The sequence below is a fragment of the Schistocerca nitens genome, chromosome 4, assembly GCF_023898315.1.
Source record: "Schistocerca nitens isolate TAMUIC-IGC-003100 chromosome 4, iqSchNite1.1, whole genome shotgun sequence".
Classification (NCBI taxonomy): Eukaryota; Metazoa; Arthropoda; class Insecta; order Orthoptera; family Acrididae; genus Schistocerca; species Schistocerca nitens.
In genome coordinates this window covers 928,237,117-928,260,041 of record NC_064617.1, presented here as the reverse complement: position 1 = coordinate 928,260,041, position 22,925 = coordinate 928,237,117, and the positions used below count along the sequence as shown (strand labels likewise).

The window sequence follows — 22,925 nt, the reverse complement described above, 5'->3', positions numbered from 1 at the left end:
GAACCTGCAATCATTTTAATTTTGTGACATCCAATATTATTCCTAACTAATGCTTTCCGAAGGGAAAACGTTATTTCTTTCCGCTGTCGATTAAGAATTACCAAACGAGTCGTCTTCCAAGCTAACTGTGACCGTAAATACTTTAATAAGTGCAATAAAAGAAAACCGTATCATACCATATCATCATTAATTATTCTTGACTTTTTCATGCAATCATGTACAAAAGAAAGAAGATATCATTTTCTTCTGGTCCCAGTTTCTCTTATAACATTGCCGCCAAAGACAAAATTTTCGATGGTTCGCTTACGTAACTTTAAGCTAGACTATCACCAGATGCAGAAATGAAGTTCGGCAGAACATCATACAAGGGTGGTAATGTTATAATATATTGTATATTACATTCTACTGATGGTGCCAATAACTCAAGAGGCATTATTTTAGTGTTCGTATAGTTTACTGATAGCATGAAAAGAAATGGGCAGTTCCTTAACGCTTCATACGCTTAATGTTCATGGGGCAGTAAAAACACAGACAGCTCTGGGAATAGGACGTCTAACAGACGCTATCGCAGCTGCAGCACTTCTGTGTAAAAGGCCAAGTGGTCCAATAAATCGGCAGTTAAGAAACTTTGGTCGGCAGGAAGTTCGCCTCTGGTGTGGCGACAGTGCAGCTGCACGAGGAGTTTTACCGAAGTCTTTCACGGCGTCTGCACGGCAACGCAAGGAACGAACTTCAGTTTTATTAGTCGTAAACCAGAGATATGAAGCCGATATGCGAAAAAAGTACGACAGTAATACTCCATTCGGTTTTTCCCTGCACATGGGGCGGCACGAAGGACGTAAGGTTAAACATAATGGAGTAGAAATGCGTGCAGTTGTTATATGTCGTGCCAGTACCCGTATACAACACTTGGATATACAGCCTTACTGAGAACAAAATATAACTACAAATACTAGACATCTGCAGACCAGAACTTGGCATCATCAAGTGCAATGAGCGTACACTTGGGTAACTTCGCCACTGTGTACGAGAGTAACCATATACTCCATTGCAACAAGTGAGTTGAGTTCTGCTTATCCCCACAATCACAGAACACAGGCTCCACACTGAGACGCCACCCATGTTCATTTCTTCCTCGTGAACCAGAATGGAGTCAGTTGAGTGACTTACAAGTCATTTTTCTGCGGGGCGAAGGGGAAGTTCTCCTCATATTTCATCTATCTAACCCAGGGCTTAACAACTGGCCGGTTTTGAGCGCGAGTACTCGCGTCTGCTCAGGCAAGTGCTCGCGAGCAGGTGCAAGGTTGCGGAGTAGGGAGGGAGGGGAGGGAGGGGAAATGCGCGCGCACGTTTGTATGTGATATCGCGTTCTTAGCAGATTTAACTAGCCATCTGAATGCTTTGAACATTTCACTACAAGGTAAACAGCTGCTAATTACTCATTTCATAGATCGAATACGAGCTTTTAAAATGAAATTGACACTTTGGGTGAGTCAGCTGGAAACAGGAAATCTAGCTCATTTTCTTAAATTATCATCCATGCAAGATGTTCACAAAGACTGTGAACGTTATTCACATAGTTTAGTTGCCCTTAAGGAAGAATTTGATCAACGCTTTCAAGATCTGACAGCACTAGACAGTGATTTTGATCTGTTTCTCCATATTCAGCGAATATTTAAGAGATTCGTCCTGAGCTGCAGCAAGAAATTATTGACCTGCAGTGTGACAGAGAATACAGAGACAAATTTCAGAACAATAAAAACATTTTGGAATTCTACAGACACTTCCCTCAGGATAGATTTCCTCGTTTGCACAAACTGGCGGCTACAATAATATCAATGTTTGGTTCCACGTATGTTTGTGAACAACTGTTCTCTGCAATGAAATGTAACAAGACGCGCCTGAGAAACGCATTGTCTGATCGAAATTTAAACTGCACGCTCCGTCTAAAATGCACAAGAACAATTACTCCGAACATAGACGCAATTGTAAAGGGCAAAAAGTACAAGATAACCGAGAATCCCACACTTCAGTGACACATTTTATTGTGGAACAGTTCACAAATTAATACGAATGTAGAGGCATACACTAAGCTAATAAAATTATGTGGCACGTGTACATTCTCCTTTATTTGTTTCATTTGTCCCAGTAATAATTCGTGAGTGATATCCCTGCAGGTGGCCGCGGATTTACATTGACTGGCGGCAGCTGTTGTGTGCCCCACGTGAATCTCCCCACTCTCCGCTCTGGTCCGGTAGTGGGGGTAGCGTGCTCGCGCTGCTCCGTGCTCGCGCCTTGCTGCTCACAGCTTGCTCCGCGAGCACATATGTTGTGAAGCCCTGATCTAACCAGATGCTGGGTTCTAGCGCGCCAGTTTATTAATACCGTTTGCTATGGTGAAGCTACGAATTCCTCAGTTGTCTTGAGAAAACTCGTTATCGACATCAGTTCATGTAATTGAATACCGGTGGCTAAACAGTGGATAAGATTCTGATTTCGTTGCTTTGGTCTTCTCTTATCTGGCTGCTACTTCTCGCCAAATGTCAGCAGGTGCGATTCCACAGTGGCAGTATAGCTCCTACAGAAGAGGGGACGTAGAGAGTCTGTAATGATTCTACGCGTCCCTTGATGCCGACATCCACTGATTTGATGTGGTGTGATGTGGGCCGCACAGGGCATGCGTTATTTTCTGTAGAATAGCACACAGCTAATCTTCATGTCGTGCTCTCCAAGCTACTTCCGTCAATTTGCGCACATTATTATAAATGCCCCTGCTATCTTCCTTTCCACATCTTTTTAAAGTTTTATTTTTGACATATAACTGACTGCCATGTACTATCGCTTTTCAAAACGTGCTTTAAAATTTCGACTGCCACATGCGACTGTTTACCAAAAAAATCACTTCACGTAATATTTTTAAATAGATTGGTTGAAATTATTATATCTAAGATTCTCCTACGCAATGAGTTCTTCTGTTAGATTCCAGCAGTTTCAGTTAGGGCCTTTTTGGCAGAAATTTGTAACTGCAATTACTGACAATTTTTTGTGATGTAATTTTGATGACAGATGTTGATGTTACAAGCATTAGCTACTAGTAGCTCATAAAGGGCCGTGGTTCCTTGTAATCGTGTCCCTGCTTCATTCCTTATTTTTTAAATTTATCTGTATTGAGCTACTTGTGATTTTGATTTTGCTTTGTAATATTGCTTTTAACGTTTTGTTTGAAATGTATGTACTGAGTTTCTTCGATTTCTGTCACTTTCTGTGTTCAAATCCTAGCAGCTTTGGAATCTGAAGATATGGCTTCGATAGTATAGTGTGATTCCTTTATTAACCATTTCTGTACAGACGTAAGTTAAATAATGTCAGCAATGTGGGAAAAGGTAGTTGCTACTTACTGTAAAGATAACACGCTAAGTAGCAGACAGGCATAATTAAAAGTCCCTTACACGTAAGCTTACGGCCTCGGCCTTCGTCAAAGAGAAACACAAATCATTAATTCACAAAGGCAAGGACACCTCTCCCACACATGAGTCTTAACCCCATCTCCAACTTGATCGTTACGTGTGCGTGAATTGTGCCTGCCTGTGTGAATGAATGGTGTGTGTTTGTCGTCTTCCGGCGAAGGCTGAAGCTGAAAGCTTATGTGTAAGTGTCTTTTAATTGTGTCTACAAATTGGGTTGCTTACCGTAAAGATAACACACTATCTTTTCCTGCATTGTTGATATTCCTCCATGGAGTTTCCAGAGTTTAAGTTAAACAGTATATTTTCCAAGCCAGCCGGAGTGGCCGAGCGGTTAAAGGCGCTACAGTCTGGAACCGCACGACCGCTACGGTCGCAGGTTCGAATCCTGCCTCGGGCATGGATGTGTGTGATGTCCTTAGGTTAGTTAGGTTTAAGTAGTTCTATGTTCTAGGGGACTTATGACCACAGCAGTTGAGTCCCATAGTGCTCAGAGCCATTTGAACCATTTTTTTAGTATATTTTCCTTTTTTAATAAGCGTTGTCATGTAACTTATGCTTAGTGCCATAGGCATTAGTGTCATTAATTGCACCTACTGATAAAATTGCTTCTCTTGTAACCTTCGTCAGCTTGGGTACTGATGATGTTACGAATTGGATTAGAGAGGGACAAAATAGTCTGTGCTGATTGTAGTCGGTACGTTTGTCATCTTCAGTGTTGTTGCAAGGTATTCCTTTTACTATTTGTCCTATGTTATGTTTCATTCAAGAGATCTGATGACGGATTTCTCCCGAAACTGGTCTTGAAATGATAGATAAAATTATTTTCGAGATCAAATATAGTGATTTAACATTATTTCTGGTGGCCACTTTGTGCTTGCTGTTCAGACAATGCTGCTTAAAGGATATGGTGCGCAGCAGCTATACCCCTAGTCATTTTGGAGTTTCACAGTGTTCCAGCGTTTTACCTCCCCAGGAGAAGGTTATGCTTCTTTTTCTCTTACATTATGAAACACAGACGTTCGTCATTTCAGTGGGTCTGACCTGAGTCAGAGTGCAGCTAACACTCCTAACGATGAGACTCTGCAGCCGGCGACCCTTGCACGTGCCAATGTTAACACTACGACACCGGCAACTGAAATTGGCACGTAACCCTCGGCACTGAACGTTGGCCCAGTGGCAGAGCGTTGCGTGGTCGGATGAATCCCGACACTTCTTCATCATGCCAATGGGAGGGCGCGAATCCGTCGTCCTCCAGTGAAACATCTTCTTGACACCCTTACTGCGGGACGGAGACAAGCTGGCATTCACGTGGGCATCCACAGGTCCAATGGAGCTCCTGCAAGGCACCATGGCGGGCAAGGATATCGTACGCTGGTTGCAGACTACGTGCATCCCTTAATAACGTTCATGTTTCCCGACGGCAGTGGCATTTTTCAACAAGGTAACGCACCATGTCACAAGGCCAGGAGTGTGATGGAGTGGTTCGAGGGACACAGTGGCGAGTTCCAATTGATGTGCTGCCCCCCCCCCCCCCCCTACCAACGCCAGTGCCCCCAACTGGCCACATCTGAACCCTAAGGAACACATCTGGGATGTGACGTGGCGTCAGATCTCATCCCCCCCCCGCCACTCCACGAAATTTACGGGAAGTAGGTGACTTGTGTGTGCAGATCTGGTGCCAGCTCCCTCCAGGGACATACCAACGACTCACTGTTTCCATGCCACGACGCGTTGCTGCTGTTTTCCCTACCCAAGATGGACATACCGGTTGTTACGTAGGTCGTCAATGTTCTGGCTGATCGGTGTACATTGGACAACGCACGTAGGTAACTCAACAAATTGTGCAGCTTCCTTCCAGCTAGGTCTAAACAAGATATCTCTTTTCTATCGCTCTGGTCCGAAGCTCGTGGTCGTGCGGTAGCGTTCTCGCTTCCCACGCACGGGTTCCCGGGTTCGATTCCCGGCGGGGTCAGGGAGTTTCTCTGCCTCGTGATGACTGGGTGTTGTGTGCTGTTCTTAGGTTAGTTAGGTTTAAGTAGTTCTAGAGGACTGATGACCATAGATGTTAAGTCCCATAGTGCTCAGAGCCATTTGAACCATTTTTTTTCTATCGCTCTGTCACGTCTCTCTCTTCTATCTTACTGCGATGATTGCTTGCTGCCAAATATACACAATTTCATAGCCATGATTTACCAGTTCCACAATATTTATGGCGCTCCAAAGCAATCAGTAGATCCAATTTTCAAGAAGGGTCGTCGGGCAGATGCGCAAAACTATAGGCCTGTATCTCTGACATTGATCTGTTGTAGAATTTTAGAACATGTTTTTTGCTCGCGTATCATGTCATTTCTAGCAACCCAGAATCTACTCTATAGGAATCAACATGGATTCCGGAAACAGCGATCGTGTGAGATCCAACTCGCTTTATTTGTTCATGAGACCCAGAAAATATTGATACAGGCTCCCAGGTAGATGCCATTTTCCTTGACTCCCGGAACGCGTTCGATACAGTTCCGCACTGTCGCCTGATAAACAAAGTAAGAGCCTACGGGATGTCAGACCAACTGTGTAGCTGGATTGAAGAGTTTCTAGCAAACACAACACAGCATATTTTTCTCCATGGAGACACGTCCACAGACGTTAAAGTAACCTCTGGCGTGCCACAGGGGAGTGTTATGGGACCATTGCTTTTCCACAATATATATATAAACGACCTAGTAGATAGTGTCGGAAGTTCCATGCGGCTTTTCGCGGATGATGCTGTAGTATACAGAGAAGTTTCAGCATTAGAAAATTGCAGCGAAATGCAGGAAGATCTGCAGCAGATAGGCACTTGCTGCAGGGAGTAGCAACTGACCCTTAACATAGACAAATGTAATGTATTGCGAATATATAGAAAGAAGGATCCTTTATTGTATGATTATATGATAGCGGAACAAACACTGGGAGCAATTACTTCTGTAAAATATCTGAGAGCATGCGTACGGAACTATTTGAAGTGGAATGATCATATAAAATGAATTGTTGGTAAGGCGGGTGCCAGGTTGACATTCATTGGGAGAGTCCTCAGAAAATGTAGTCCATCAACAAAGGAGGTGGCTTACAAAACACTCGTTCGACCTATACTTGAGTATTGCTCATCAGTGTGGGATCCGTACCAGGTCGGGTTGACAGAGGAGATAGAGAAGATCCAGAGAAGAGGGGCGCGTTTCGTCACAGGATTGTTTGGTAAGCGTGATTGCATTATGGAGATGTTTAGCAAACTCAAGTGGCAGACTCTGCAAGAGAGGTGCTCTGCATCGCGGTGTAGCTTGCTGTCCAGGTTTCGAGAGGGTACGTTTCTGGATGAGGTATCGAATATATTTTGATTCCCCCTACTTATACCTCCCGAGGAGATCACGAATGTAAAATTAGAGAGATTCGAGCGCGCACGGAGGCTTTCCGGCAATCGTTCTTCCCGCGAACCATACGCGACTTGAACAGGAAAGGGAGGTAATGACAGTGGCACGTAAAGTGCGCTCCGCCACACGCCGTTGGGTGCCTTGCGGAGTACAATTGTAGATGTAGATGTAGAATCAGTCATCTCTTTCAGAGGGGAGAAAAGGTATGTTGTCCCAGGAGCCATGACTCTGATTGCTGCCACGACACAACTGCTTCATTTCGCGAGAATACTTGAGGGACGAGGCCTTACCTGACGTTGTTGTGCCGCTGGACATACATCTCGTGGAAGCGTGTCTGCTTGTTGGCCATGTCCTGGCAAGCGTCTGCCATCTTCAGCATTATGCTCCTCTTCACCTGCAACAGCCATTGGCCAAGTAAAGCCTTTAGGAAGCACTTGAAGGGGAAAAAAATGTGAGAAGTAAAGTTTATTTCTTGTTACTTTCCAGGTCACAAAAAAAGAACCTTTCATTTGTATATTAGGTCTTATAGATCGGCTGTGTTGGTTAAAACAAACATAAGTTGTTATAGGATATAAAAGTATATGTATGTGGCTATAACTTCCTCTCGTCCAACCATCTTGAGAAGAGCGTTAACGGTTTGTCAGGTAATATTCTGGTATGAACTTACTAAAATAGGTGCAAACGTTATAAAACTTAATATATAAATAGCAGAGGACACAAAAGTACCACAATACACAGACCTAGAAAATCTTTGGTTTTGCTCGTGAGACTGCTGCCATCTGGTGGCACTCCTCTCACTTCTTAACTTGCGCAACAGGTGTGCGGCAGTATGTAGCCGGCATTCAACTCAGACACCTGCGGCACTTCTTGATTTGCCACGCCTGTGCAATTCTGTGTTGCCAGGAGGACACAGTTACACTTTTTAATGTTTTACTCTCTTTTCGTCACGAGAGAATGTTATCTTAGGCGTACATTGGAATTTATATATTTAATAGCTCAAGTAAAGGAAATTTCATTTTTTATTTGAAATTCACAGTCTGTTACGATGGTACACAAACGAAGGTGCAGTTCATTGCACACCATGACTTCATAACCCATATACTGTGAATTTTTTTTTTTTTTTTTTTTGTGGGGTTTAAGGGCGCTCAACTACTGAGGTCATTAGCGCCCAGTCACTGTTGTTGGAGCAAATGGAATCTAGTAAAACTCAAGGGGTGGGGGGGACACCAGAAAGACCTGACAAAGATGTAGAGAAAATAAGTAAAAAGGTTAGATGTCTTTGGACAAGCCAGTCAAAGTTATAAAACGCAGAACACGAGCAGCTGCTCGAGCGTCATCAGCTAAAATATCCGGTAAAGTAGATGGCAGGGACAGGACAACACGAGATTGACTAAAGCGGGGACACGACAATAAAACATGGCGCACTGTTAATGCCTGACCACAAGGGCACTGCGGGTCTGGGTCACCGGAGAGCAGGTAGCGGTGGCTAAACCGGCAATGCCCAATCCGCAACCTGGTCAGAAGGACCTCCTCTCGCGGAGATGGTCGGGAGGAGGTTGTCCAAGCAGTTGGGAGCGGTTTTACTGCCCGGAGCTTGTTTCCTTGGAGGGATGACCAAGCATCCCACCACAATGACACAAGCCTCTTACAAACATCCCCACGAACGTCAGATGACTGAGTGAGTCAGAGCAGAGTACATACGATGAATAGCGGTGGCGGCGGGATACTGTGAAAACAGAAATTACTTAAATCATTAATTTACGGTTGCAGTTACAAATATGTAATACTGTTGTAACCTTTCAGATCTGAAGATGGCATTTAGCCTTGGCGAAACTAGTAGTCCAGTGTACCTACATGCGATCATTGTAATAACAACTTCATGTCTGAAGCTTTCTTTGCGCTGCACACATGATCGTGCTCCAACTGACAGTGTCTCAGGTATTAATGGGATTAATTTGGTTCTAGTGTCTTGTACTTTCAACTGTTTGCTTTTAGGCCTTTAATGAATTTGCTAATGGGTGAAAATAGCGCGAGTGTTGTGTAATAGTGTGCGCTGATGCCGATTTTGCTATCTGAAATGTTTTAGTACGTCTGGATTTAAAGTTATGGCTGAAATTAATATGATATTAAAAGCCTGTACATGGGTTAGTATGTAGCTGCATCAACGAGCCGTGTATATGTACGTGTGTGTATTCTCAAGGTTGCTCTACTTTATGCGTCTGTGAAAGGATAAGTGTGCAGTACTAAAAACAAACAGGCAGACTTTGACAAGTTCTAACTAGTCTGCGACAAGTTCTATCTTGTCTGCGAGGTACAGCACACAAGCGGGTTTCAACATGTTTTATAAAATTAGTTCCAGTTCTCCTGCTCATCCATCACTCTGATTCGGAGGTGACTAGAGAATAGTTCATGCCAGTGTGGTACTGTGTTTTATTAATCAACAGTCGCAGTAACATGCATCTAAGTGATTTCGTATAAGACGATTCCGTAATTCGGTATATGGTGACTTAGTAAACGAAAGATTAGGAGCAGTTGAGTGAATTGTCCGGACTGCTTTTGCTACATTTGTGGCAAGTATATTACGTCCGACCGACGCAAGAACATGACCAGAAAGCTATGTATAGCGTACAAACATTACTTCGAATGTGAAATCGCAGATCAAATAAACTCCTCAGTTCCTCATCTCTGTTGCACGGTGTGTTACTCCGGCCTACCCAGTGGTTAAACGGTAAACGAAATCGAATGCCTTTTGCTGTTACTTTGATTTGTCGGGAGCAAAAAGGTCACCACTCTAACTGCTATTTCTGCTTGACCAACATATCGGGGTATAGCGAGAAGAACAAGTCAAAAATCGTGTATCCGGATTTTCAGTCTCCTCTACAGCCTTTGGCGCACAATATAGATTACTCAGTACCAAGTCCTCCTTCATCTGACGCAGTGATCCTGAAGGTAATGGCGCTGGAGCTATGTAATATACGAATGACATTAAAAAGGCACATTTGATAAGCCAAGATGAACTGGTCGACCTGGTTCACGATTTGTCTCTGTCGAAAGAAAAGTCTGAACTGTTGGGTTCCAGACTGAAGGAGTGAAACTTACCCGAGAAAGGTGCTACAGTTACCCACTGTCGAGATGGCCGCATGAAATTCGCAGCGTACTATGCTGTTGGAGGCGGTGTTTGCTTCTGTCATGTCGTGTCAGGACTCATAAAGGAACTACATAACAAATACGTAGCAGAAGAGTGGAGACTTTTTATTGACTAACTCAAGCAGTTTCAAACCTGCACTACTGAACAATGACGACCAGAAACCATCAATTCCTACTGCTCATGCGATGGGAATCAAGGAAACATACGAAACAATGAACACTCTCTTGATGCTGATTAAGTACTCTGAGCATAATTGGAATATCTGCGGTGATTTGAGGGTTGTAGCACCACTGTTAGGAATGCAGACTGGGTATACAAAGCACAGGTGGACTACTCGCGATGACAAGTATCACCACATAGTGGAAAATTGGCCACCCAGAAATTTACCTGTAGTTGAACAGCACAACGTTGAACATGTACCTATTTTGGATAGTAATAAGATTTACCTAACTCCACTCCAAACTGGGTCTTATGAAACAGTTTGTTGCAGCGATGAATAAAACAAATCGTGGTTTCCAGTACCTAGAAGACAAGTTTGGAGAGATGAAAACTGACTCAAAATTGAAAGCAGGACCAGAAACACGAAAGTTGATTCGAGATCCTCAGCTCAGATTGGAGCTCACGAATCGAGAACTAGCAATTCGGGACTCATTTCTCTTGCACATCTTTCTTGGGAATCACAGAGTAGACAACTATGCAGATTGTGGATATCTTGCTAACAGGCTTCCACCACCTCGGATGCCAAATGTCGCTAAAGATGAATTTCTTGCATTCGCATCTCACATTCTTTCCGTCAAATATCGGAGCCTTGAGCGACGAGCACGGCGAAACATTCCACCACGAGATGTCCACCATGGAAGCAAGATACCAAGGCCGCTTCAGTCCGAACATGATGGGGGATTACTGTTGGTTTTTGTAGAGAGCAACGGAAGATATTCACAGGTGGAAAGCAAGACTCTCTACAAACTTTTAAACCTAGCCTCTGTCAATCTTAGTGTAATTAAAGGTCGATGACAAATTTCAGAGGCAAATAAACATTTATAATACACTTCTTCTTAATAGTGTTAAGTGCTTTCATTCCAAAGTACGCACATTAATTTCCCAAAATTTCTCATATTCGCAGTTCAGCGCAGTTAATAGCATTATCCTTGATAACATTTACAGATACATAACTTTTTCCCGACTTGCCAGGGCAAATACGATTGTAGTTCTGTATTCAGCGCATATGAATTACTATGTTTTTGTTGTTGTTGTGGTCTTCAGTCCTGAGACTGGTTCCATGCAGCTCTCCATGCTACTCTATCCTGTGCGAGTTTCTTCATCTCCCAGTACCTACTGCAACCCACATCCTTCTGAATCTGCTTAGTGTATTCATCTCTTGTTCTCCCTGTACGATTTTTACCCTCCGCGCTGCCCTCCAATACTAAATTGGTGATCCCTTGATACCTCAGAACATGTCCTACCAACCGAGCCCTTCTACTAGTCAAGTTGTGCCACAAACTCCTGTTCTCCCCAATTCTATTCAATACCTCCTCATTAGTTATGTGATCTACCCATCTAATCTTCAGCATTCTTCTGTAGCACCACATTTCGAAAGCTTCTATTCTCTTCTTGTCCAAACTATTTATCGTCCATGTTTCACTTCCATGTCCATACAAATACTTTCAGAAACGACTTCCTGACACTTAAATCAATACTCGAAGTCAACAAATTTCTCTTCTTCAGAAACACTTTCCTTGACATTGCCAGTCTACATTTTATATCCTCTAAGGAAAGTATTTTCAACCCAGCTGCAGGGAAAAAGATTTATTTTGTTGCTTAGTGTTATGATACACCCTCTTTATAGTTCAGGAGGTTGTTCTAGCGACTTGCTGACACGAGATCATTCACAAGAAGGATTCACAGTAGACGCTCGCATGACATGGAAAAGTAGTGTTACGGATAGTAGACGTGTCGAGTCTACGCTGCTACCGGACCTCCTGTTTGGTCAATGCGGTGTGAACGTTTAGCTCCTCACTTGCAGCTAGTTCAAGCTCTCAGACTACAAGATCAACAAGCAACATTATAGCTCTGCCAGCCTGCTCTACGAACGCTAAGTGCGATAAATTGTAAAGTTGCGGCCAAAGATATTGGCTCAACCCATTGGAGCAATGTCTGCACGTTTTTCTTGATGTTCTAAACGATGATAACTAAGTGTACTATTTAAGATGAAAATACTTTCAGACAATGAGACCCGAAACTGGACGGAAAAAACTCAGCTTTGTGTCATACTGGAGAAATACGACAATTGCCTCCATCTTTGTAGAGCTGACAAGATAATGACCGATATTAAAGTAACGGCCGATTTAAATTCAAGCAGGAGAAATGCACACAGTCATTATGCGAGTAGATGACTTACATGGAAAATCGGAATTCATTAATCTTTAAATTCGTTAAGGAAAGAATGACAAATATTCTTTGAGAAAAAAGCCTACAGAAAGTCGGATTTATATATGCGCTTTGGAGATAATAGCAGTGTATAATTTTTTATGACTTTAAAGCCCGCCGCACAGCGTAGTGCCATCTGCTGAAATAGTAACTGACATTACTGAGGTGCTGGTTTATAGCCTTACTCAGGTTTGCTCCGCGGCTAAGCAGTGTGACAAATACGGGTCGTAGTCACAAACAACTCTTTTCTTTCTGTCATTCTGCGCGGCACGAATTCCTCTCCTGTGCCAACTTTTTCATCAGAGAGTAGCACTTGCAATATGTCCTCAATTATTTGCTAGATGCATTCCAACCACTGTCTTCCTCTACAGTTTCTACTCTCTACCGCTCCCTGTAGTACTGTCCCTTATCAGTGTTTTCCATTTATGTCTTTTCACGTTGATTCTTCAGAGACCCTCCTCATTCGTCGCCTTATCCGTCCACCTAATTTTCAACATTCTTCTGTACAACCACTTATCAAACGGTCCGATCTTCTTTTCCGGTTTCTCCACAGCCCATGTTTCACTACCATGTTTCACTCCGGACGTACATTCTCAGAAATTTCTTCCACAAACTAAGATCTATGTTTGATACTAGTAGACATCTCTTGGCCAGAAATGTCCTATTTGCCAGTGCTATTCTGCTTTTTATGTCCTCCTTTCTCCGCGCACTATGCGTTATTCTGCTGCTTAGGTAGAAGAATTCCTTAACTTCGTCTACTTCATGACTGCTAGTTTTAATGTTAACTTTAGCGCTGTTCTCATTTCTGCTACTTCTCATGGCTTTCGTCTTTCTTCGATTTACACGTAACCCGTAATCTGTACCCTGGTTATTCCGTTTAACAGATCCTGTACTCCTTCACTTTCAGTGACGACAGCAATGTCATCAGCGAATCTCATCACTGATATCCACCAACCTTGAAGTTTAATTCCACTCGTGAACCTTTCTTTTATTTCCGTCATTGCTTCTTCGATGTATAGATTGAACACTACATCTGTAAGACTTCAGCCATGCTTTACGCCCTTTTTAATTCAAGCACATCGTTCTTGACCTTCCGGTCATATTGTCCCCTCTTGGTACTTGAACATATTTTCATGTAGCCCATTCACATTTTTCTCAGAATTCCGAACATCTTGCACTATTTCACATTGTCTAACACTTTTTCTATATCGACAAATCCTATCAGCGTACCTTGCTTTTTCTTCAGTCTTGCTTCCATTATTAAGCGCAAAGTTAGAACTGGTGAATTTACCTTTCCTAAAGCCAAACTTATTCGGGTCTAACAGATCGTCAATTTTCATTTCTACTCTTCTGTATATTATCCTTATCAGCAACTTAGATACCTGAGCTGTTACGATGACTGCGTGATAATTCTCGCACCTGTCAGCTCTTGCTGTCTTTGGAATTGTGTGGATGATGTTCTCCGAAAGTCTGATGGTATATTGCCAGTCTAATAAATTCTGCACACCAGCATGAATAGTCAGTTTGCTGCCGCTTGCCCCGACGATTTTAGAAATACCAATCTAATTTTATCCATCCCTTTCGCCTTATATGATTTTTAGTTGTCCAAAACTCTTTTAAATTCTGATTCTAATACTTGATCTCCTCTCTCTTCTATATCGACTACTGTTACTTCTTCTATCACGTCATCAAAAAAATCTTCCACTGATGGAGGCCCTCAGTGCACTCTTTCCACATACTCGCTCTCTCCTATGCCTTTAAAAGTAGAGCCACCGTTGCACTCTTAACGTGCAGTTTCACCAAAGGTTGTTTTGAATTTGCTATATGCTGAGTCAGTCCTTCCGACAATCATGGCTGTTTCGATTTACTCACATTTTCAACACAGTTATTTCTTCTTAGATTCCCTTCATTTCCTATTTATTTCATTTCTAAACGACTGGTATAATTGCATTCCTGAATCTGCTTCAGCATTTTAGCACGTCTTCTTTCATCAATCAGCTGAAGTATTCCCTCTGTTCCCCACGGTCTCTTCGCAGTTACCTCCCTTGTACCTAAGTTTTTCTTTTCAACTTGTGTGGTTGTCCTTTTCAGGAATGTCCGTTCCTCTTCAACTGAACAGCCTACTGAGCTATTCAATATCGCAGTACCTATAGCCTCAGAGATCTTTTCAAGCACATCTCTTCATTCCTTAGTATCTCCATATCCCATTTATTTGTGCATTGATTCTTCGTCAATAGTCTCGTAACCTCCCGCCAATTCTTCATCATAAGTAAAGTGTGATTCGTGCATGTATCTGCTCCTGGGTAGGCCTTACAATCCAATATGTGATTTTAGAATTCTGCTTGATCATGATGTGATCTAACTGTAATCTTCCTGAATCTCCAAGCCTTTTCCAAGTAATCGCGTTCTCTTGTGGTTCATCATCAGAGTATTCGCTATTACTTGCTGAAATTTACTGCAGCACTCAATTAGTCTTTCTCGAGATCCTGAACTCCCTTTAAGTACGGAATTAACCATCAGTAACCTTATATACACTGACAAGCTGAGCGGTTCTGGCGCTTCAGTCTGGAACCGCGCGACCGCTACGGTCGCAGGTTCGAATCCTGCCTCGGGCATGGATGTGTGTGTTGTCCTTAGGTTAGTTAGGTTTAAGTAGTTCTAAGTTCTAGGGGACTTATGACCTCAGCAGTTGAGTCCCATAGTGCTCAGAGCCATTTGAACAATTTGAACCACTGACAAGCCAAAACATTATGATCACTTCCCACCGCGACGTTGAATGCCGTCTGATGGCGTTGCAGGCACGTGACGCGGTAACAAAAGTATGTAACAGGGATATCCCTAGCGAAGATAAGGGCTGAAAATGGGGAAATTCATTGATAAAAATGACTTTGGCAAAGGGCAGATTGTTATTACACAGAGAATGTGAATGAGAATCTCGGAAACGGCGAAGCTGGTCGAATGTTCACGTGCTACTATCGTGAGCATCTACGGAGCAGGTAGAAAGACAGTGGAACTACCTCTAGGTGCTAGATGTTTGTACGTCCACGACTCTTGACAGAACGTGGGGTTCGAAGGCTTGTATGCTCTGTAAAGTAGGGTAGATGGTGATGTGTGGTATCTCTGCGAAAGGTCACAATGTTGGTGTACGCACCAGTGTTTGGGAGAACACCGTTCGTCGTAAATTATTGAACATCGAGCAGACCACCCCTACGTGTTCACATGTTGACACGATGACATCGTCAGTTAAGACTGCAGTCGGCACGGGATCATAGTGATTCGACCGTCGATCAATGGAAACGTGTCGGATCTTCGGGTGAATCACATTTTCGCTACACTAAGTCGCTGGTCGTCTCCACAAACGCATTCATCGAGGTGAACGGCGGCTAGAAACGTGCAGCGCGCCACGGACGCGGGCTAGTGGGATCTATGTTATGTTATGGGAGACGTTTTCCTGCGCTTGCATGGGACCTGTGGTAGTTACCGAAAACACGCTGACAGGTAAGAACCACCTATATCTCTTCAAGCTTGAGGTCTTCCCGACGGTGACGTCATCTTTCAGCAGTATAGCTGACCGTGTCTCGGAGCCAGAACCGTGCTACAGTGGTGTGAGGAGCACTACAGTCAACTCACGTTGATGTCTCGGTGACGAAATTCACCTGATAGAAATCCTATGGAAACCTTCTGCGTCGCTATCGGTCGCCATCACCGCGTACGCAAATCAGCAGGGCCGGCCGGTGGGGCCGAGCGGTTCTAGGCGCTTCAGTCTAGAACCGCGCGACTGCTAGTTCTAAGTTCTAGGGGACTGATGACCTCACATGTTAAGTCACATAGAGCTCAGAGCCGTTTGAACCATTTGCAAATCAGCTGTCCGTTACTTACGCGAATTACATGACCTCTGCGTAGACATCTAATGCCACATACTTTCACGAACCTACCAACAAAACTGTCGGATCCCTGATACACAGAATAAGTGATGTATTTCGTTCCAAAAACGGACAAATAAGCTGTTAAACAGGTGCTCATAATGTTTTGGCTTATCAGTGTACTTGCTCTATATCTTCATCTTTTGACGGCGACGTCGGCATGTATAGCTGAACTATTGTTGAAAGTGTTGGTTTGCTTACGTTTCTGATGATAACAACCCGATCACTGAATTAATCACTGTAACTTCCTCTCTGCCTTACCTTCTTATTCACAGCGAATCCTACTTTCGTTATACCAATTTCTGCTGGCATTGATATTAATGTTTACTTGTCTGAGCAGAAACCGTTGACTTCTTTCATTTTCGTTTCACTATATGTAGACTGAACCTTGCATTTCCCTTTTCATACACTCCTGGAAATGGAAAAAAGAACACATTGACACCGGTGTGTCAGACCCACCATACTTGCTCCGGACACTGCGAGAGGGCTGTACAAGCAATGATCACACGCACGGCACAGCGGACACACCAGGAACCGCGGTGTTGGCCGTCGAATGGCGCTAGCTGCGCAGCATTTGTGCACCGCCGCCGTCAGTGTCAGCCCGTTTGCCGTGGCATACGGAGCTCCATCGCAGTCTTTAACACTGGTAGCATACCGCGACAGCGTGGACGTGAACCGTATGTGCAGTTGACGGACTTTGAGCGAGGGCATATAGTGGGCATGCGGGAGGCCGGGTGGACGTACCGCCGAATTTCTCAACACGTGGGGCGTGAGGTCTCCACAGTACATCGATGTTGTCGCCAGTGGTCGGCGGAAGGTGCACGTGCCCGTCGACCTGGGACCGGACCGCAGCGACGCACGGATGCACGCCAAGACCGTAGGATCCTACGCAGTGCCGTAGGGGACCGCACCGCCACTTCCCAGCAAATTAGGGACACTGTTGCTCCTGGGGTATCGACGAGGACCATTCGCAACCGTCTCCATGAAGCTGGGCTACGGTCCCGCACACCGTTAGGCCGTCTTCCGCTCACGCCCCAACATCGTGCAGCCCGCCTCCAGTGGTGTCGCGACAGGCGTGAATGGAGGGACGAATGGAGACGTGTCGTCTTCAGCGATGAGAGTCGCTTCTGCCTTGGTGCCAATGACGGTCGTATGCGTGTTTGGTGCCGTGCAGGTGAGCGCCACAATCAGGACTGCATACTACCGAGGCACACAGGGCCAACACCCGGCATCATGGTGTGGGGAGCGATCTCCTACACTGGCCGTACACCACTGGTGATCGTCGAGGGGACACTGAATAGTGCACGGTACATCCAAACCGTCATCGAACCCATCGTTCTACCATTCCCAGACCGGCAAGGGAACTTGCTGTTCCAACAGGAGAATGCACGTCCGCATGTATCCCGTGCCACCCAACGTGCTCTAGAAGGTGTAAGTCAACTACCCTGGCCAGCAAGATCTCCGGATCTGTCCCCCATTAAGCATGTTTGGGACTGGATGAAGCGTCGTCTCACGCGGTCTGCACGTCCAGCACGAACGCTGGTCCAACTGAGGCGCCAGGTGGAAATGGCATGGCAAGCCGTTCCACAGGACTACATCCAGCATCTCTACGATCGTCTCCATGGGAGAATAGCAGCCTGCATTGCTGCGAAAGGTGGATATACACTGTACTAGTGCCGACATTGTGCATGCTCTGTTGCCTGTGTCTATGTGCCTGTGGTTCTGTCAGTGTGATCATGTGATGTATCTGACCCCAGGAATGTGTCAATAAAGTTTCCCCTTCCTGGGACAATGAATTCACGGTGTTCTTATTTCAATTTCCGGGAGTGTATTTTCAAGCGTCCCTACCACGTTGAAACTTCTGACATTCCACGCCCCGAGCCGTAGAACCTTACCCTTTCCTCATGGTCACCTTGCTGTCGGTCCCCTCACAGAAATATGAATGAGGGACTAATCCAGAATCTTTTGCCATTGAGGATATAATTATGATTTTTTTTCCAATTACAAGCCACGTGTCCTGTGGATACAAATTATATGTCTTAAATGCGGTGGTTTCCTTCACCGTCTCCGTCGTCATGTCGTTGATCATTACTGGTTCTTTCGCCCTTTAGAGGCAGCTTCCTATCCCAAGGGGAAGAGAGTGCCCTGAACATCTGTCCGCTTCTCCGCCAACGGCGTTGGCAGAACAAGTGCGATTCCTTATAATGCAAGTTTCCGGCAGCCATTGCTGATGATCTTCGTTCAAAATTTAATTATTGGCGATGCTCGAACCCGAGTCCAAGACATTTTGATTACTAGTCAAAGTCGTTCCCTCCCTCCCCCCCCCCTTAATGTATTTTTCGTCATTATTCTCGGATTTGATCTGGGCGGACGTCAGATGACACCTCTTCGAGTTCATAGATGAGTACTTACTCAACTTTTTTTTGTTTTTCTGCAGAGGGCAGCATCCCCTGCGACCAAACACTCTGAGCTACCGTGCCGACAGCACTAGAGTACTGTTGTACACCTCGAAAAATTCAAGCAGCAACCATTAGATAAGCTGTGAGTCTTTCCCTGCATATTCAGTCATCAATGTGGCTGATTATCCCCAACGATGGCGTTCACCCTTCAATGCGACTGATTATCCGCAATGATGGATTACTTGTCAGAGACTTTGGTTTTACACATCCAGTGCTTGCCTAGCAATGGTTTATTCATCCGAGGAAAGAGTCACTGGGGATCATGTCAGAGAATGCAAGGGCTAGGTGAGGGGAGGGGGGGGTCTCAGTTTGATAGCCCAAATAAGCAGCGTGAGTGACTGTACAAAATGGGTTGTTGCATTTTCACGTAGCCCGAAAACCGCTTTGTGATACACCCAGTACTCGCCCGTGGCGATTGAGCACCTAAAGTGTCCTGAAGTGGTTTGAAAGCCACTTGAAAAACGGACAGCAAAGTGCTGTGAGTGAGATGAAAAATCTTCCTGAAAACATGTTCTTTCAGGAGTGCCACAAGCATCAATCTAGGACCCACTTTTGTTTTCCTTGTATGTCAATGACGTTTCTTCCATTCTGTTTTCCTGTAAACATCATTTCTATGCCAACGATCTCCAGCTCTACCTAAGTGCCAGATCTGAAAATATAAGTACTGTGACTGCCCAAACGAGTGGTGATCTGTCTTAGTGGTATCATAGGCGAAAAACTTCGGGTTTAAACTAAATACAAGAGTCGCAAGTAATTTTGTATCCCATCACAAATAAATGAGTTCAGAATTCATCCCAATAGCATTTCAGAAACCAGTGAAGAACGTCCATGTAATTTTGGATCAGTATTAAAATGGGGCAGAGAATACTGTCGCCATATACCAGAAGGTTTCCGCTTGCAATGATGCTCCCAAATAGTTTCGGAACATATTTGTTTCGGAACATATTTCCGGAGGATGTGCAACGCAAGCTCAGCAATCTTTCGTTCTACCGTACCTCCTCTATTGTGATGTTATTTAACGTGGTACAGTTAGTGAAAACACAAGACGGTTAGTTCTAATAATGAACAACGTTCTTCTATAACTATATGGCCATGTCAACGCTTCGGACACTCAGTTAGGGTGTTTACTGCCAGACAGGTTACGGGACTACCATACATTGTGTTTACTTCATAGGATTCTGAGAGCGCATGCACCAGAGTACCTTGCCTCACAGATTAAGCATCTTTAGTACAGTCTTAATGCGAACACAAGGTCTCAGCTATCTAGAATCATAACTGTGCCGATTCATAAACCAGAAACAGTGGCAAACTCGTTCGGTGTCGCTGCTGCTCGACTCTTGGGGGGGCAAGATGCATTGTTTGCGCAATTCAAAGTCCAACTAATTTTAAGAAAAAGTTGAAGAAATTTCTCCTATCATCCTGATGGCGCTTCCCTAAAATTAACGTACATATACAGCCAACTTCCCCTCTGTCAAAAAGCGAAGGCAATGTTCGTATCTTCTCCTACTTACGCTTCTTTATCTTTTCCTTTCCCTGTCAGTCAAGCCGTCCTCTCCTCCCTTATATCCTTTAACTTTGTGTTTTCACATTCATTGTTCCCTTCCTCGTCTACCCCTTTCTCCATTCCCATTGCTGCTACCAGTCATAACCAAAAATCTACCTTATTGCAACCTCTAATTATTCCTGTAGTTACCATTCGAATATAAACTGCGCGTATGTTTTTCTTATCTGTACTACTGTAATTTTTATGTTTCAAAAATGGTTCAAATGGCTCTGAGCACTATGGGACTCAACATCTTAGGTCATAAGTCCCCTAGAACTTAGAACTACTTAAACCTAACTAACCTAAGGACATCACGCACACCCATGCCCGAGGCCGGATACGAACCTGCGACCGTAGCAGGCCCGCGGTTCCGGACTGCAGCGCCAGAACCGCACGGCCACCGCGGCCGGCTATTTTTATGTTTCTAAATTTAGTATTGTATGCTTGCTGTAACAAACGTAGAACGCCTATTTAGGTGTAATAGAGGGTCTGATGACCATAATCTTGCCATCTGTTTCGCCCTGAAACAGCTGTAACATTTTCACTGCTACCTCGTTTGGACGTGCTTTTTGAATGGATATGAGCAGTTGAGGAACCTGCGCCCAGCGACTTTTGTCACGTTCAAAATGTCGTGCTACATGTTGGAAACTGGCCCATGATAGATTCTTCACCTTTTCCACAACCATCTCGATTGTGAAATCCACGGCCTCCACATTTCTGGCGATCCTCATCAGACCATCACATAGATGGTCTGGCACTTTGTTCCTTTTAGAGCTGTTTGACCACACTGGAAGCGTCTGTGCTACCCAAATACCGTGTCATAAGACAGTGCAAAGGTACACTTCCACAAACTTAGCTTACTTTGTTCAAACATTCTTCCCTTGATCAGCGTATACCAGGAGTGCAGAAATATACGGGAAGGTCACAATTAAAGTGCAGCTACTCACAGGGCTTTGGCGTGGGCTGCAATTATCGTATGGCAGCGAAACATGTCAGATATGCTAATGTTTTAATGTGGAATAGATATACGCTGGAAAAAATTAATTCCAATTTTTGTCACCACGTACAAATTTGGTCCAGCGTGGGCTGTAATTATCGTATGGCACCAAAAGTCGGTAGATATGCTAATGCGTAAATGCGAGCCCGACTTGAGCTGAAAAAATAGAAGTTCTTGTTTTGTCCAGCAGGTGCAAATCTGGCGCTGTGGCGGCAAGGAAGAGGTATAGAAATGTTTCCGTACGTAGTGGGAAGGGAACGGGACGTGGACAGAAAACGTCAAAAATGTGGGGAAAACATAATGTTGATGACGCAGGTTTCTCGGGTCTCCAGCCGGGTGGTAGCGTTGATATCTCGCGACGTTTCGGGAAGTGTCCTACTACCCATCTTCTGGCGAAGACTTCCCGAAACGTCGCGAGATATCAACGCTACCACTCGGCTGGAGACCCGAGAAACCTTCATCAATAGTTTACGCCGGGAAAGCCTAGTCACACATAATGTTGATTTTTATTATTGATCGTTATGGCATGTCAAATGACAGGGTGGATGTCTTTTTTTTTTTTTTTTTGTCATCCGTCTTCTGAGTGGTTTGATGCGGCCCGCCACGGATAACCTCTTCTCCTCAGAGTAGCACTTGCAACCTACGTCCTCAATTATTTGCTGGGTGTATTCCAATCTCTGTCTTCTTCTACAGATTTTGCCCTCTACTGCTCCCTCTAGTACCATGGAATTTATTCCCTCATGTCTTAACAGATGTCCCATCATCCTATCCTTTCTCCTTATCAGTGTTTTCCACATATTCCTTTCATCTCCGATTCTGCGCATATTTTTGGAAGTAGGTAAATTAAAAAAAAACAACCTCAATATGTAGGAAAGTCATAGAAAAAATTAATAAAAAGATTCTGAACGGAAGAAATGGTACAAATATTCAGCAGGAGGAAAGAAGCGTGTGATTTAACTAAGAACATCTTTAACATCATAAACTTCTCTAGAACTACAAAATGCACGTAATGTAAAGTAAGACTTTTACATATATGTGATAGTTCTAAAATGAACTATGGAAAGAGCAGGCTACAGGTAAGAAAAAAAATATTGGAAGAATAATTTTGAGATGTGAAACACACAAAAGATAAATTGAAAATGAAACACGTAAATTTATAAAAGTTTGCAGAGAATAACGGAGGTAATGAAAACACCAATGTTAATGTTATTTGGATATCTTAACAGAATGAATACAAAACATGAGTCATTCAAAATATGCAAGTGTCTTAAGGAAGTGAAGCACTGAGTTTGGCCCATCTACTTATCCGCATCACATCCATGGGTATCCTGACCAGTGCTGCCAGCCACATCGTCACAAGCTTTTTAAGACCGTTTGAATAATACGGGGCTGTCTATAAGAAAGAATCAACGTCAGGAGTCAGAACAAAATGACCTACAGAAGAATGTTTAATGGTGTAGTCTCTGGAAGTTGACCCTGAACGTAAATAAATATAACGTATTTGGCAAACGTAGGAAAACAAGTCCACCACTGTACAACTACTATGTTAACGACAAATTG

At 44.0% G+C, this 22,925-nt stretch overlaps 1 protein-coding gene across 1 annotated transcript in view; it reads right to left on the bottom strand.

Annotated features, from left to right (window-relative positions):
• LOC126253553 (adenylate cyclase type 2) overlaps positions 1–22,925 on the bottom strand; it is a 330,392-nt gene that overhangs the window by 247,741 nt on the left and 59,726 nt on the right. The window contains exon 3 of the mRNA XM_049954961.1: positions 7,159–7,262. Coding sequence (XP_049810918.1) covers positions 7,159–7,262 — 104 coding nt within the window. The remainder of the gene's footprint in view (positions 1–7,158; positions 7,263–22,925) is intronic.